This window comes from Phodopus roborovskii, unplaced genomic scaffold (genome assembly GCF_943737965.1).
Source record: "Phodopus roborovskii unplaced genomic scaffold, PHOROB, whole genome shotgun sequence".
Classification (NCBI taxonomy): domain Eukaryota; kingdom Metazoa; phylum Chordata; class Mammalia; order Rodentia; family Cricetidae; genus Phodopus; species Phodopus roborovskii.
In genome coordinates, this window is record NW_026126541.1 from 3,378,473 (window position 1) to 3,390,622 (window position 12,150).

Genomic DNA, 12,150 nt, shown 5'->3' on the forward strand with positions numbered 1-12,150 from the left:
TCTCCTGTATTTGTGATCAAAAAGAAATCTGGTAAATGGAGAATGCTTACAGACCTGAGAGCCATCAATAAAGTTATCCAGCCAATGGGCTCTCTACAGCCTAGAATGCCCTTGCCTTCTTTGATACCCAAAGAATGACCTATTATAGTTATTGATTTAAAGGATTGCTTCTTCACTATACCTTTACAAGAACAAGATAAAGAGAAATTTGTCTTCACGGTATCTAATTACAATAATTCTCAACCGGTAAAGAGATATCAATGGAAGGTTTTGCCACAGGGAATGCTAAATAGCCCCACCCTGTGCCAACATTTCGTACAAAAACCGTTAGAAATAATTCGTAAACAGTTTCCACAATCCATAATCTATCACTACATGGATGATATATTATTAGCTGACTCCAAAGGAGAAATATTAGAAAAAATGTTTGAGAAAGTAAAGGAAGTTTTTACCTCGCTGGGATTACAAATTGCACCTGAAAAAATACAAAACAGAGAGTCTATCAACTACTTAGGATATAAAATAGGTCTGCAGAAAATTGGACCACAAAAAGTACAGATCAGAAGAGATTGCTACCATACTCTTAATGATCTTCAAAAATTACTAGGAGAGATTTCTCAACTGCAAACCATTATTGGAGTAGAAGGGCATGATTTGAAAAACTTGAAAATGGCCCTAAAAGGAGATAAAGACTTGAATAGTCCACGAATACTGTCAGCTGAACCTGAGAAGGAAGTAGAATGGGTAGAAAAGAGGATACTAGAAGCACATGTGGACCGTGTGGATCCAAACCTAGACTGTATTCTGGTTATATTACCATCTAGAGAATATCCTTCAGGGATTTTGCTGCAGAGAGAAGATATCATATTAGAATGGATATTCCTACCACATAAACAGAATAAAAAACTAAAAATATATATAGAAAAGATCTCTGACTTGATTATAAAAGGTAAATTAAGACTTCGTCAGCTAATAGGAAGGGACCCAGCAGAAATTATAGTACCTTTAACTAATGAGGAAATTTCCTCCTTATGGAAAGATAACGAATATTGGCAGAGAGCTTGCAGTAACTTTTTGGAAACAATTAGCAACAAATATCCCAAAACTGAGAGAATCAAATTCATAAAGAAAACGATTTGGATCCTTCCACGCATTGTAAGAAAAACACCTATTTCTGGAGTTCATACATTCTACACTGATGCAAACAAATCAGGTAAGGCAGGATATAAATAAGGAAAAATTAGCAAAGTGGTTCAAAGCCCTTACAATTCTGTACAAAAGGCAGAATTGTATGCCATTCTCATGGTACTTATGGATTTTAAAGAACCCCTCAATATAGTTACTGACTCTCAATACGCAGAGAGAGTCGTTTTACACATTGAGACTGCAGAATTTATTCCTGACAATACAGAATTAACTTCATTGTTTATACAGTTACAAGATACTATCAGAAAGAGGACTCATCCTATATATATAACACACATCAGATCCCATACGGGTCTGCCATGTCCCCTAGCACAAGGCAATGATGAAATTGATCGTTTATTGATAGGAAGTGTGCTAGAAGCCTCAGAGTTTCATAAGAAACACCACGTGAACAGCAAAGGTTTAAAAAAGGATTTTTCTATCACCTGGGAACAAGCCAAGAAATAGTAAGGAAATGTCCTACTTGCTCATTCTATAACCAAACTCCTTTACCACCAGGCAGTAACCCTAAAGGTATAAATAGGAATGAAATATGGCAAATGGATGTGTTTCATTTTGCAGAATTTGGAAAATTAAAATATGTACATCACACTATAGATACATTTTCAGGGTTTCAATGGGCTACTGCTCTGAGCTCTGAAAAAGCTGATTCTGTTATCACACACCTATTAGAGGTAATGGCCATTATAGGCATACCTGCACAAATAAAAACTGACAATGCTTCACCATATGTCTCCAGCAAATTGAAACAGTTTTTTGAGTATTATAACATAAACCACATAACTGGTATACCACACAATCCTACAGGACAAGCAGTGGTTGAGAGATCCAATCGTACTTTAAAAGAAATGCTCCATAAACAGGCAGGAGGAACCAAGACACCCAAACACAGATTACATAATGCTTTATTAACATTAAACTTTCTTAATGCTGATGAAAAAGGAAAAATAGCTGCAGAAAGACACTGGACAATAGAAAAAAACTTCTGAACTAAATCAGCCAGTGTACTGCAAGGAGGTACTGACCTCAGAATGGAAAGCAGGATATGTGTTACGTTGGGGTAGGGGTTTTGCATTTGTATCTACAGGAGAAGAAAAATTATGGATACCATCTAAGTTAATCAAGATCCGAGTTGAACAAGAGAAACATCTTAATGAAGAGAAATGACAAGTCATCCAACAAATTAGGTCCCATGAAGTGTTCGGAGGCCTCTCAAAGGTAGGGGAAGTGTTCTGTTCTTGTTCTTACAGGAAAACAGAGAAAACCTATCATCAAACAGCCAAAGGACACTGAACATGTAGATGCCTACAGAAGAGAAGACAGCTCTTCAGAAACAATAACTTAAGGAAGAAGAATCTGATATATGGTAAAAAAAAAAATTTAATTGTAGTACACTATTTCTATACAGAAATCTATTTCTCTCTACTATCTAGTATTCCTGAAGTCCCAATTTATGTAAACCAATGCTGACTTTGGAGTTGGATTTGGCTTTCCTTCTCTAAATTCAAGCATGTTGTTAAGATTAAATTCATGGTTTCTGCCTTAAATCAAAAAGCCAATTGGTGTAAGGCAGAAGAAAACAAAATCTGGGGACTAATTTCTTATATGCAATTTTCTCTCTGAAATCCTAATTTTCTCACATACTTTTTAATGCTTATTGTTGTACACTAATGCATACCTTAAAACTTGAAAATTTTACTTTAATATTGATGTGTAACTTTTCCACAAGGAATAATAACGAATCCTAACAGCAGACTTTGAACTCTCCGGAAAGAAGATGGGGCCCCACATCATCGTTTCCACTTGACTCAACCTGATGCATCGGAACTACAAACATCACCCTAAAACCGGTTTGAGACTGTTTTGCTCGAGACAACTCATGACTAGCTAGTTGTAATGGTGCACCTTTTTATTACACCCTGGCCAGAATATCAAATAAAACTACAGTCAAGAATTTTCTGCCACACAGTGACTAGCTACATATGTCACAGCCAGTTCTGTTGAGAAATTTGGTTGCTAAAAATTTTTCTTCCTACAGGATCCATTGGAGCAATCATCGTCCCATTTCAGCAGGAAGTAACCTTAAGATAACGACACCCCCTTTCCCTACCCTTGGAATTTTGGGATAATAGTCATCGTCTTTGGGTTGGTTTTAGTTATTTAGGGTTGGGTATGGAAGGTGATGCTTACACTCAGGTTTATCTTTTAGACAGGAATAGGGAATGGTTGGGAAAGGTATGATTTAGATGGGATATAGGTAGATTAGCCTATTTTCTTGTGAATTTGAGTAAGAATGAGATAGTATTTTACAGCTTACATTGTTATGTATTCTTATATGTGGTAAGCTATGTAAAATTAAGTTATATTTTGTTATATTATGTGAAATCTTTCCAATTACGAAGTTTTATGCACATTATCCTTACCGTATTCTATGTATATATACTTTTACTTATATTCAAGACATTTTGTATATTGATACAATTTAGGATACTTTTATCATGCTGCACTTTATACTTCTACCTCTGGTCTAGACATTTCTACTCTACCTCTGCTTTAGGGATTTACATGTATATATACGTACATAGTTATATTGCTTAGGTATTTGTCCCTGCCTTACTCAGGGAAGTTTCAGTCAGTTTTATAGCTAGGTTCCTGAGTATTACAGATTATTTTCACCCATGTTTCCTATACCTATGAGATTAGTCAGATATAGATGCTTAATCTTCAATCACTTCATAGACATGCAGAACATGGCATTTAAATGTTTTAATATTAGTACTCCATTGACATGAGACACTGTTGCTCCTGCTGGAGTTCATTCTCGCCTCAGCTAATGGCCTTGATGAGGTTGAAGATTAAACTATCACAACTATTATTCTCTCTTCCTAGTTAGATATATTAGGTACTAGACTTATGTTTTCCAGCTTAGGACAACTCTATTGTAAACTCCATTATGCCCTCACCCTAGGACTAGGTATGTAGGTCGTTCTGTTCTCGATTTTCCTTTTCTTAGGGCACATTTGTTATTCACTGTTTTGGATATAGTTTTGTATCTGGTCTAAATCTTTTCTTTAGACTAAAAGGGGAATTGTAGTGAGGTAGTCCTTCTGTAGCACTGACCATGCCCATTGGGGGGTGGAACCATGGGCGGAAGTGAACTGTGGTAGGAGGTCAGAGAGAGAGCTGGAAAAAGCTCTCTTTCTGGCGGGACTCGGACAGGAGAGCATCGGGTTGAATTTCCTGGTGTTCATCTGTCTAGGTTGTAAGTTATTTGTCCCTGAATAAACATCTATTCAGCCTATTTGTTTATCCTGATCCTCATTTAACCGCGATACATGGGGACGATAAAGAAATGGGAAGACAACTATAGAATGAGGGAACTCCCTACCCTTGGATGGCCGGTACAAAGCATGCAGCTAAATATGTAGATTCTTCATTCCTGAGACACGGCATCACTTTGTTTCTAAGGCTGGCTTGTGAATCCCTAAGCAGCCGGGCTGGCCACAAACTCTGCCAATCTCCTGTCTCCACTTTCCAAAGCTGAGATTATGGACGTGCATGCCAAGCCAGGTAAGCAAAATGTAAAAGGATACAGAAGAGTACCTTCCTAAAGATACACAAACTGGCAGCGAGGGTATGAGATTCACCTGTCCTCAGTAAGATGCAAACAAGGAGATGCTGTAAATCGTGGTAAATGAGAATCTGGGAAACGCCGGGCTGATGGATGCTTATTCGGGAGAAATCACTTACACCAGAAACAGATGACCGCTGCAGGTTCCCGTCCCAAGGATGCCTCCTCCGGATGCTCTCTGTCTCCCACCCAGAAGCGAGACAGTGAGCTAGTGTCCAGGACCCCAGACCTGGTCCCCCCAGGCCACACCCGCACCTGCCCCCACGCCCCAATGGGTGTGGTCAGTGCCACAGCTGCGGGTGGGCGGGGTGGATATGTCCCTACAGTGCTGCCTCTCACCAAGTACAGTTGTCTCTAAAACAGGAGGGGAAGGAGTGGAGAGGAAGACTTGGAGACCCCTGCTGGGATGCAGCGGGCCACTGTGTTACCTAAGACGCAAGATGCAATTTAACTGCTTCATCAAAACTGGCAAAACATAAAAACAATACATACGCTCCACAGTTGAATACAAAATTACACGTGTAGTTCCAGGAGTATTGACAGCCCTGAGAGATGGCTCTGACCAGGGGTGACCAGGAATATAAGCCTTCCAGGGACTTGAACATCTGCCATGGCTGGCATGACGGCTGGAGATGAGTAAAGTCCCGTTACGCCTGATGGTTAAAAGTTGTGCACTTTACCATAAATATTAAAAATATAAGTATGGGGAAAGTCCTAAAAGAGCACAAAGTAATATGAACAGAGTTCCAGATTCTACTATGCTACAATGGGAATACAGACATGTAAGCGTGGACATGTGAGTATGATAAATCTAAAGCAATCCCGCCCTGCCCCCATTTATGAAATTAGAAAAAGACAACTCTAGCTTGCATATTCTCACAGCTCGCCAGCGATGTCTTTAGCATCAGTGGCTAAACTCCAAAGTGTCAACACCAAAGATACCTTCTCTTAGGACTTTAATATGATTAGCTACTATTCGGTATTAAGTATGGTAAAATTAGCTAAGGTTAATTTTAACATTTAACAAACATTATAAAATTATATCCAGTCTAGTAACATAAAGAATAAACTGTTCTCCCAGCCCAAACACTAGAGCCAGTGCAGCTAATTTACTGAATTTCTGGTTTGTGTTATCTTACTAGCATTGGAGGTTTCTGGTTCTTTGTTTGTTTGTTTGTTTAGGATTAATTTAGGAGTTTTACTTCTTTAAAGAAAGTAGTTCGCCTACAAGCCTGCTGCCAACTAACAATTTGAGCTTCCGTGGAAAGTCTACCATAAATGCCCTTCCCAGAGAGTGAGAGCAACAAGTAACTTATCCATGGAGCCCTCATCTAATGCCTGTTGGAAACAGGAGCAAACACCCATACATAAACACTGAGTCGAACTAGAACCCAGAAGCAGATGGAGAGGAAAAGACCAGGAGGCAGAAACACATAGAGACAGCTTACCTGAACAAGGAGGAGCTAACGGCCACTAGACTGATAGCTGGGAAGCCAGCATGGGACTGACTCAGACCCCGCTGAATATGGGTCTCAGCCAGAAGGGCTGAGCAGTCTAAGGGACCTCAGACAGTGGAGCCAGGATGAATCCCTGGTGCACAAAAGGACTTTGCGAACACATCCCCCATGGAGGGATAACTGCCTTAATCTAGAGACAGGAGAGAAGCCCTAGTCCCTACTTCACATGACCTGTCAGATCTACATGACCCCAACTGGATGGCATTCCCCTACATATGGAATTGGGGTGGGGTGATGGGAGGGGAGGGTGGTTAGAGTGCATGTGAGAGGGCAGAGAGGGTAAAAGGGAGGGACAGAGGGAGGGAGGGATGGAGGGAGAGAGGGAACTGGGATCGACATGTAAAAAATTAAATTAAAAAAAAATGCTTTGACTCCAAAATTTAAGTTGAAGGACAAGTTACTGGGGAAAAGGATTTCTATTTTTGTTTCCACAGAAAATGAAAAGATGTGGATGTCTTCCAGACTAATGTGGTTTGATCAGGCCAAATCACCTGAAACAGAGTACCAGGTGATCCCACATTCAAAACAGCTGGACCAAGCAGCCTTACAGACTACAGCCAGGATATCTGAATCTTCTTCGAATCCCCCATGACAGCGCCCCTTACCAGCAGGAAGTAGCTTGGAAAGAATGGCGCCCAAATTCCCAAATATTGTCTATAAATGTTTTTTTTTCATTTAAATGGACTTGGTTATATAAAATAAATAAATAAATAAAAGAAAGTAGTTCACATTTTTACAAAATAATACAAAAAGGTATAGCCTATGAATTTTTGGTTTATTTTTGTTTTGTTTTTGTTTTCTTCCCCCCAAGTCCCCTTTCCAGAGCCTCTAGCACATCCCCTCCAATTCCTTCCATATTTGAAATGTTAAAAACAGATATGATTTCTTATACTTAAGAAATTCTTTAAAAGGAACTAAATTAAAGATCTGTGTAACTTGTTCACTTAAAAAATAAAAACAAAATGACAACTTTGAAGTACATAATTTGAAAAACCTCAATGTTATTATATTTTATGTGTAATAACTGGAAGTGAATATAGTCCCTTAAAGAAGCATGTACACATGCTTCAACATATTTCTCGGGGCAAATATAACAACTTTAGAAATACATAAAGATTAGACTATATATCAGATCCATCTCAATTGTGTTCCAAATTACACTACATTGAAATAGTGAAGTATTTACACTAACTACACAAATTCTGGTTTGACAACCAGAATAGACTACTAGTATATTCTCAAAAGAAAGTCTAATTTAGAAAGTTAATTTCAAATAATTAAATATTCATGAACATTCTTAAGGAACTACGTAATTGGTTTAAAAATAAACCATATTAGATAAGCAAAAACTGAAAAGCAGGAAATGACTAAAAATATAATCATAGCAATTTTAATTACTATGTAGTAAGTAAGCTACACAAATGAGCCCTTATTTTTATTGAAATTTGATTTAAACCAAGTAAAATCTGATCAGTACATATGTTGGTCAATCTTAAATTTACGTTTTGTCACTATAAAAATGAATGAATTTCATGGAGATACTTCTAAAATTCTTGAATGAATGTAGAAATCTTTTTAGAATGTAAATCTGAATTAGTTTAAATGAATAAGTTTACAGTAACCTCTAATATTTTAACATGAAGTATTAACTTCTATTTAAGTGTTACACTACAAAAGAAAACTTTATCATTAACCATGTAATTTTAAAACGGACTCACTCTGTTCACAAAACATCAGCACAGAAATTAACATAAACAAAACATTCAAACATTTCCAATTGTGATGCATAAGCTGACAATTGTTAACAACTGTTTCAATCTCTAAGAGGTTTTAAAACATAACCATAAATGACTTGTTCGATAAACTAACGTGAATTCAGTTTAGTCAAGAATAAAGAAATAAATAAATCCCAAATATCAAAAAGTATTTCATCGAAGTACAAATTAACGATAGCACAGAAACGTTTGTAAAGATTTCCTAGAAACAAAATGCGAGACAAATATGGTCATCTGATCAGTGCCCTGCACAGCCATCACCAGAGTAGCTTCCTCCTACAGGACATGGGAGTGAATGCAGGGAGCAGCAGCCAGATATGATACAGAGAGTAGAAGACCGAAATGGGACCTCTCCATCTAATCCCTCCCCTCAGGGCTCAGTGAACATTGCAGGAGGAAAGAAATTGCAGCTAGAGGAAATGAATGTTGCCAAGGAAACAAGACCCTGTAAAGGAGCACGAGGAAGCTGCCCATAGCTACAGCTTCCAGTTTAGTGTTCTTACGGGGATCCTGGGTGTGCAGACCGGTGGGTCTCTGTTTCTGTGCCTTCTCTTGGGCTGTCTTCCTTCCTTCTGTTTAGTCCAATTCTGATTTGTTTGTTTTTGTTGTATCCTACTGTATTTTATTAGTAACCCTTACACCCCTGTGTATTTTCTAATAAGACAGAAAGGGGGTGGATCTGAATGAGAGGGGAGAATTGGGAGGAGAAGAAAGAGTAGAATAAGCTGTAATTAGAATACAATGTGTGAAAAAAATCTGTTTTCAATGAAAGAAAAGATGGCGAAATATATTACACACAGGACGTAAGTGAAGAAACCAACTGTGAGAGTCAGGGGTCCCTCAAAATGTACCTGCCAAGGATTGTTAATCCTGTCTTAAAGGAAAGACAAATTATACGCAGAATGCATTTTAGAAAAGTAGAGGTTATTGAAACACAAATGATATCAAGTTGACTACATGAAGGCATTCTCCATCAACTTAATAATCAGAAAACCCAAACATCACAGCTGTGTCAAGCTTCACAGCATCTTTCACAATATAACAAATAAATACTGAAAACGTTTAGCACACTCCACTTGGTTGAACATTATGGTGTGTCTCTGTGGAATCATTCATTCCTCACTGACAATCATACATGACAACTTAGGAAGAGTCTGTGAATGCCTTACTGTTCAAGACAGTGAATATGCAAGCACATGCCTTCTCTCTGAACGAACCAGCGTTCTTTCAGCGTGAAAATGGTCAACATCATTAGAAATGAGTGCCCCTCTGCTTACCTGTATTTTAATGGGCCAGGAAAAGTTGCTGACATACACATAAAATGTGATATTTGGATTGCTCCTGAAGTTAAATTTTTCATAGGAAAAGCTGTCTCTGTATTCCTTTATATTTGTCTTAGAAACTATAGGAGTCTCTTCCCCAGATATTGTTCCTCCTAAAATATGAATATGGAGAAGTTATAATTGATTCTAGGAAACAGGGATCCTTATTAAGTCAAAGTACATAGTACACTGAAATCCCAAGAACACTATCACCAGAACTGTGGTACACCAGCGGTTCTCCTCCATGGTGGCTCCTAGAACACCTCTGCTTACAGGTTTGCCAGAAATACAGTGTAACAGATTCAGTATAAATATCACACTTAGAAACACTCCCTGCAGTGTAGCAGCACTGGCTTTCAGACCTCCCAGTCTTCAGTAATTCAACCCCAGAGGCAGTATCATTCCTGGTTTTCAGACTGCACCCTGTGCAGGAAAAAGGAAGTACAGATCCTGCCCACACACCTCCTGCACACACGCCTCCTGCCCACACAGATCCAGAAGAAAGAGGTCATTCTGCTTACCACCAAAATTACAATCAAAACATATTTGTTCATGTCTTAATCAAATTTAAAAAATGAAAAATATCAATTTGTTTGCCTTTCTACAAATTGAACCACCCTATTAAAAAAAAAAAAAAAAAAAAAAAAAAAAAAACACAGAAAGAGGCCATAGATTTAAAACACTATATTGGGCACTCGGTAAATGTTTAATGGAATTAACCAAATGGAACAGGGCATTTCCAACTGCTTTAGCAAGACCTCCACCTTAATGGACAGTAAAAACAACTAAATTGGTATATTGCGTGACTACACGCATTTCCCATGATCTATTACAAAAGCAGCCCGTGGGCATTCCTGATGTGAAGATCTCTGAGCTCATCACTTAGCAAATGTGGTGAAAATGACCTTACACACTGACAATTCAATGTAACAGTTTATCTTCCTCATAGTTATGATTTCTTAAAAATTAATCTTTTCAATTTACGAACTTTAGTATGGAAGACATGCTCACAAAAAGGTGGGTTTGCTCTTAGCCCTAATGCCAGCCAGAACTAAGATGGAAAGAATAGATAGCTTGTCACTTTTATCAGTAAGTACAGGACACTTTAGTCTCGTGTAAATATCGGGGTTGATAATTAAATTGGTAACTTCAATAATGAATTGAATAATTGAAACCTCAATCTCTTTAGACACTAAAGAAGCAATCTATCTTAATTAAAATCAGAGCATCTCATAACATTATCATTTTCAATGCCTGAGCATTGCACATTATTTGGTAGCCTTCTAATCTTAATTGAATAAGGAAGCATGCATGGTCGGATTAATCTTTCAAGTTACAACTTGCTATTTTTATCAGTCAAAGCACAGGATGATGAAAAACAATGCTATGTTTTTATTTATTTAAAAAATAGTAAACCACAACAACTTCCACGCCCAAACACATGTAGAGGAGACACGCAATTCTTTTTACCTGTTGAGCCAACCGACCATGTGATGTTGAGATTAAAGTTGTTGGAAGCATTAATCGAAATATCCAAATTCTTGTTTGACTACCAAGAAAAAAAATTAACATTAAAAAGGTGGAAATGAGTTAAATGCATATTAATCAGCCAACTGATTTAACTCTGCCCATTAAATATCTGGAACTGTATATGAAATAAATAAATGTTCCACTGAATAAGTACACAGCGCATATGCTTTTTAATGAACATATGATAAACTAATTTGTCTTCTTTAACAATTTGACCTTTTGCTTTTATGTAATTTCTAAGAAGAAAATTTAAGGACATTGTATTTATAACAGTAGTTTGCTATTATTATCATTAGTTCAAGATGTTTTCCTTTCCATTTCATTGTCTTTCCCCAGAGAGAAGGTGGTCGTGTCTTTAGTATGTGCGTGACTGTCACAACTATTATTTTTATGGCTGCGAAATGTGTATAAAATGAATGCAAGAGAAAGCATAAGCCCTTAATTGAACTCAGCTCTTCATACCGTGTGCTTTAACTTATTCTGGATGGGGTGAAAATGAGAACTATTAAAAGTTCATAACAAAATGGTCAGTGTAAGCATAAAATAGTCCTTACTTTCTTAGTTTCTCCTCTATAGATTCAAAGACCAGTTACTGGGTTAAGGGGAGTGCCCTAGCTACAAGCCCACTCGAGACTGATGTTTCTCTGTAGAGCCACATGCAGAGCTGTGACATCACAGGTAATCCACAAGATAATGGCAATGGTCCGTAGACTGCTGGTGGTAATGGGGGAGCTCACTGGGACTGCTTGGCACAGAAGCCCACGCTGTAATGGGTTCTCGTGAAAGTGCTAATCAGAGTCAATCTACAGTGAGATACGCTGAAATCTGTCGTAAAAAGCGTTGGAAGTCCACAAATGAGAAGACATCTACATATTCTATTTTACAGAGCAAATTAATGAGCTTTCACCAATAAGTTGTTTTAACTTTGGAGATTGTCTTTGGTGAATTGTTTTCAAGTAACAGGGATTATACAAGAAAATCTTGCCAGTGTCCCTGGAGATGCTTCTCACACAAGCATAGCACCAGAGGTATGTCTAGGTGCTTCATTGAAAAATTAAATGGACAAGACTGTGTTCAACTTGTGTATCTTTCTAATTTACTATTGATAGTGAATGCATTTGATCTTCAAAAGCTTGTAGAATCACATGACTGTGAAGCAGGCATTGCGT

At 37.8% G+C, this 12,150-nt stretch overlaps 1 protein-coding gene across 2 annotated transcripts in view; it reads right to left on the bottom strand.

Moving 5' to 3' along the window:
• Atrnl1 (attractin like 1) overlaps positions 1–12,150 on the bottom strand; it is a 507,438-nt gene that overhangs the window by 361,191 nt on the left and 134,097 nt on the right. For both annotated transcript variants that reach the window (XM_051199717.1, XM_051199718.1), the window contains exons 23-24: positions 10,922–11,000; positions 9,407–9,564 (exon numbers count right to left, since the gene is read on the bottom strand). In XM_051199717.1, coding sequence (XP_051055674.1) covers positions 9,407–9,564; positions 10,922–11,000 — 237 coding nt within the window. The remainder of the gene's footprint in view (positions 1–9,406; positions 9,565–10,921; positions 11,001–12,150) is intronic.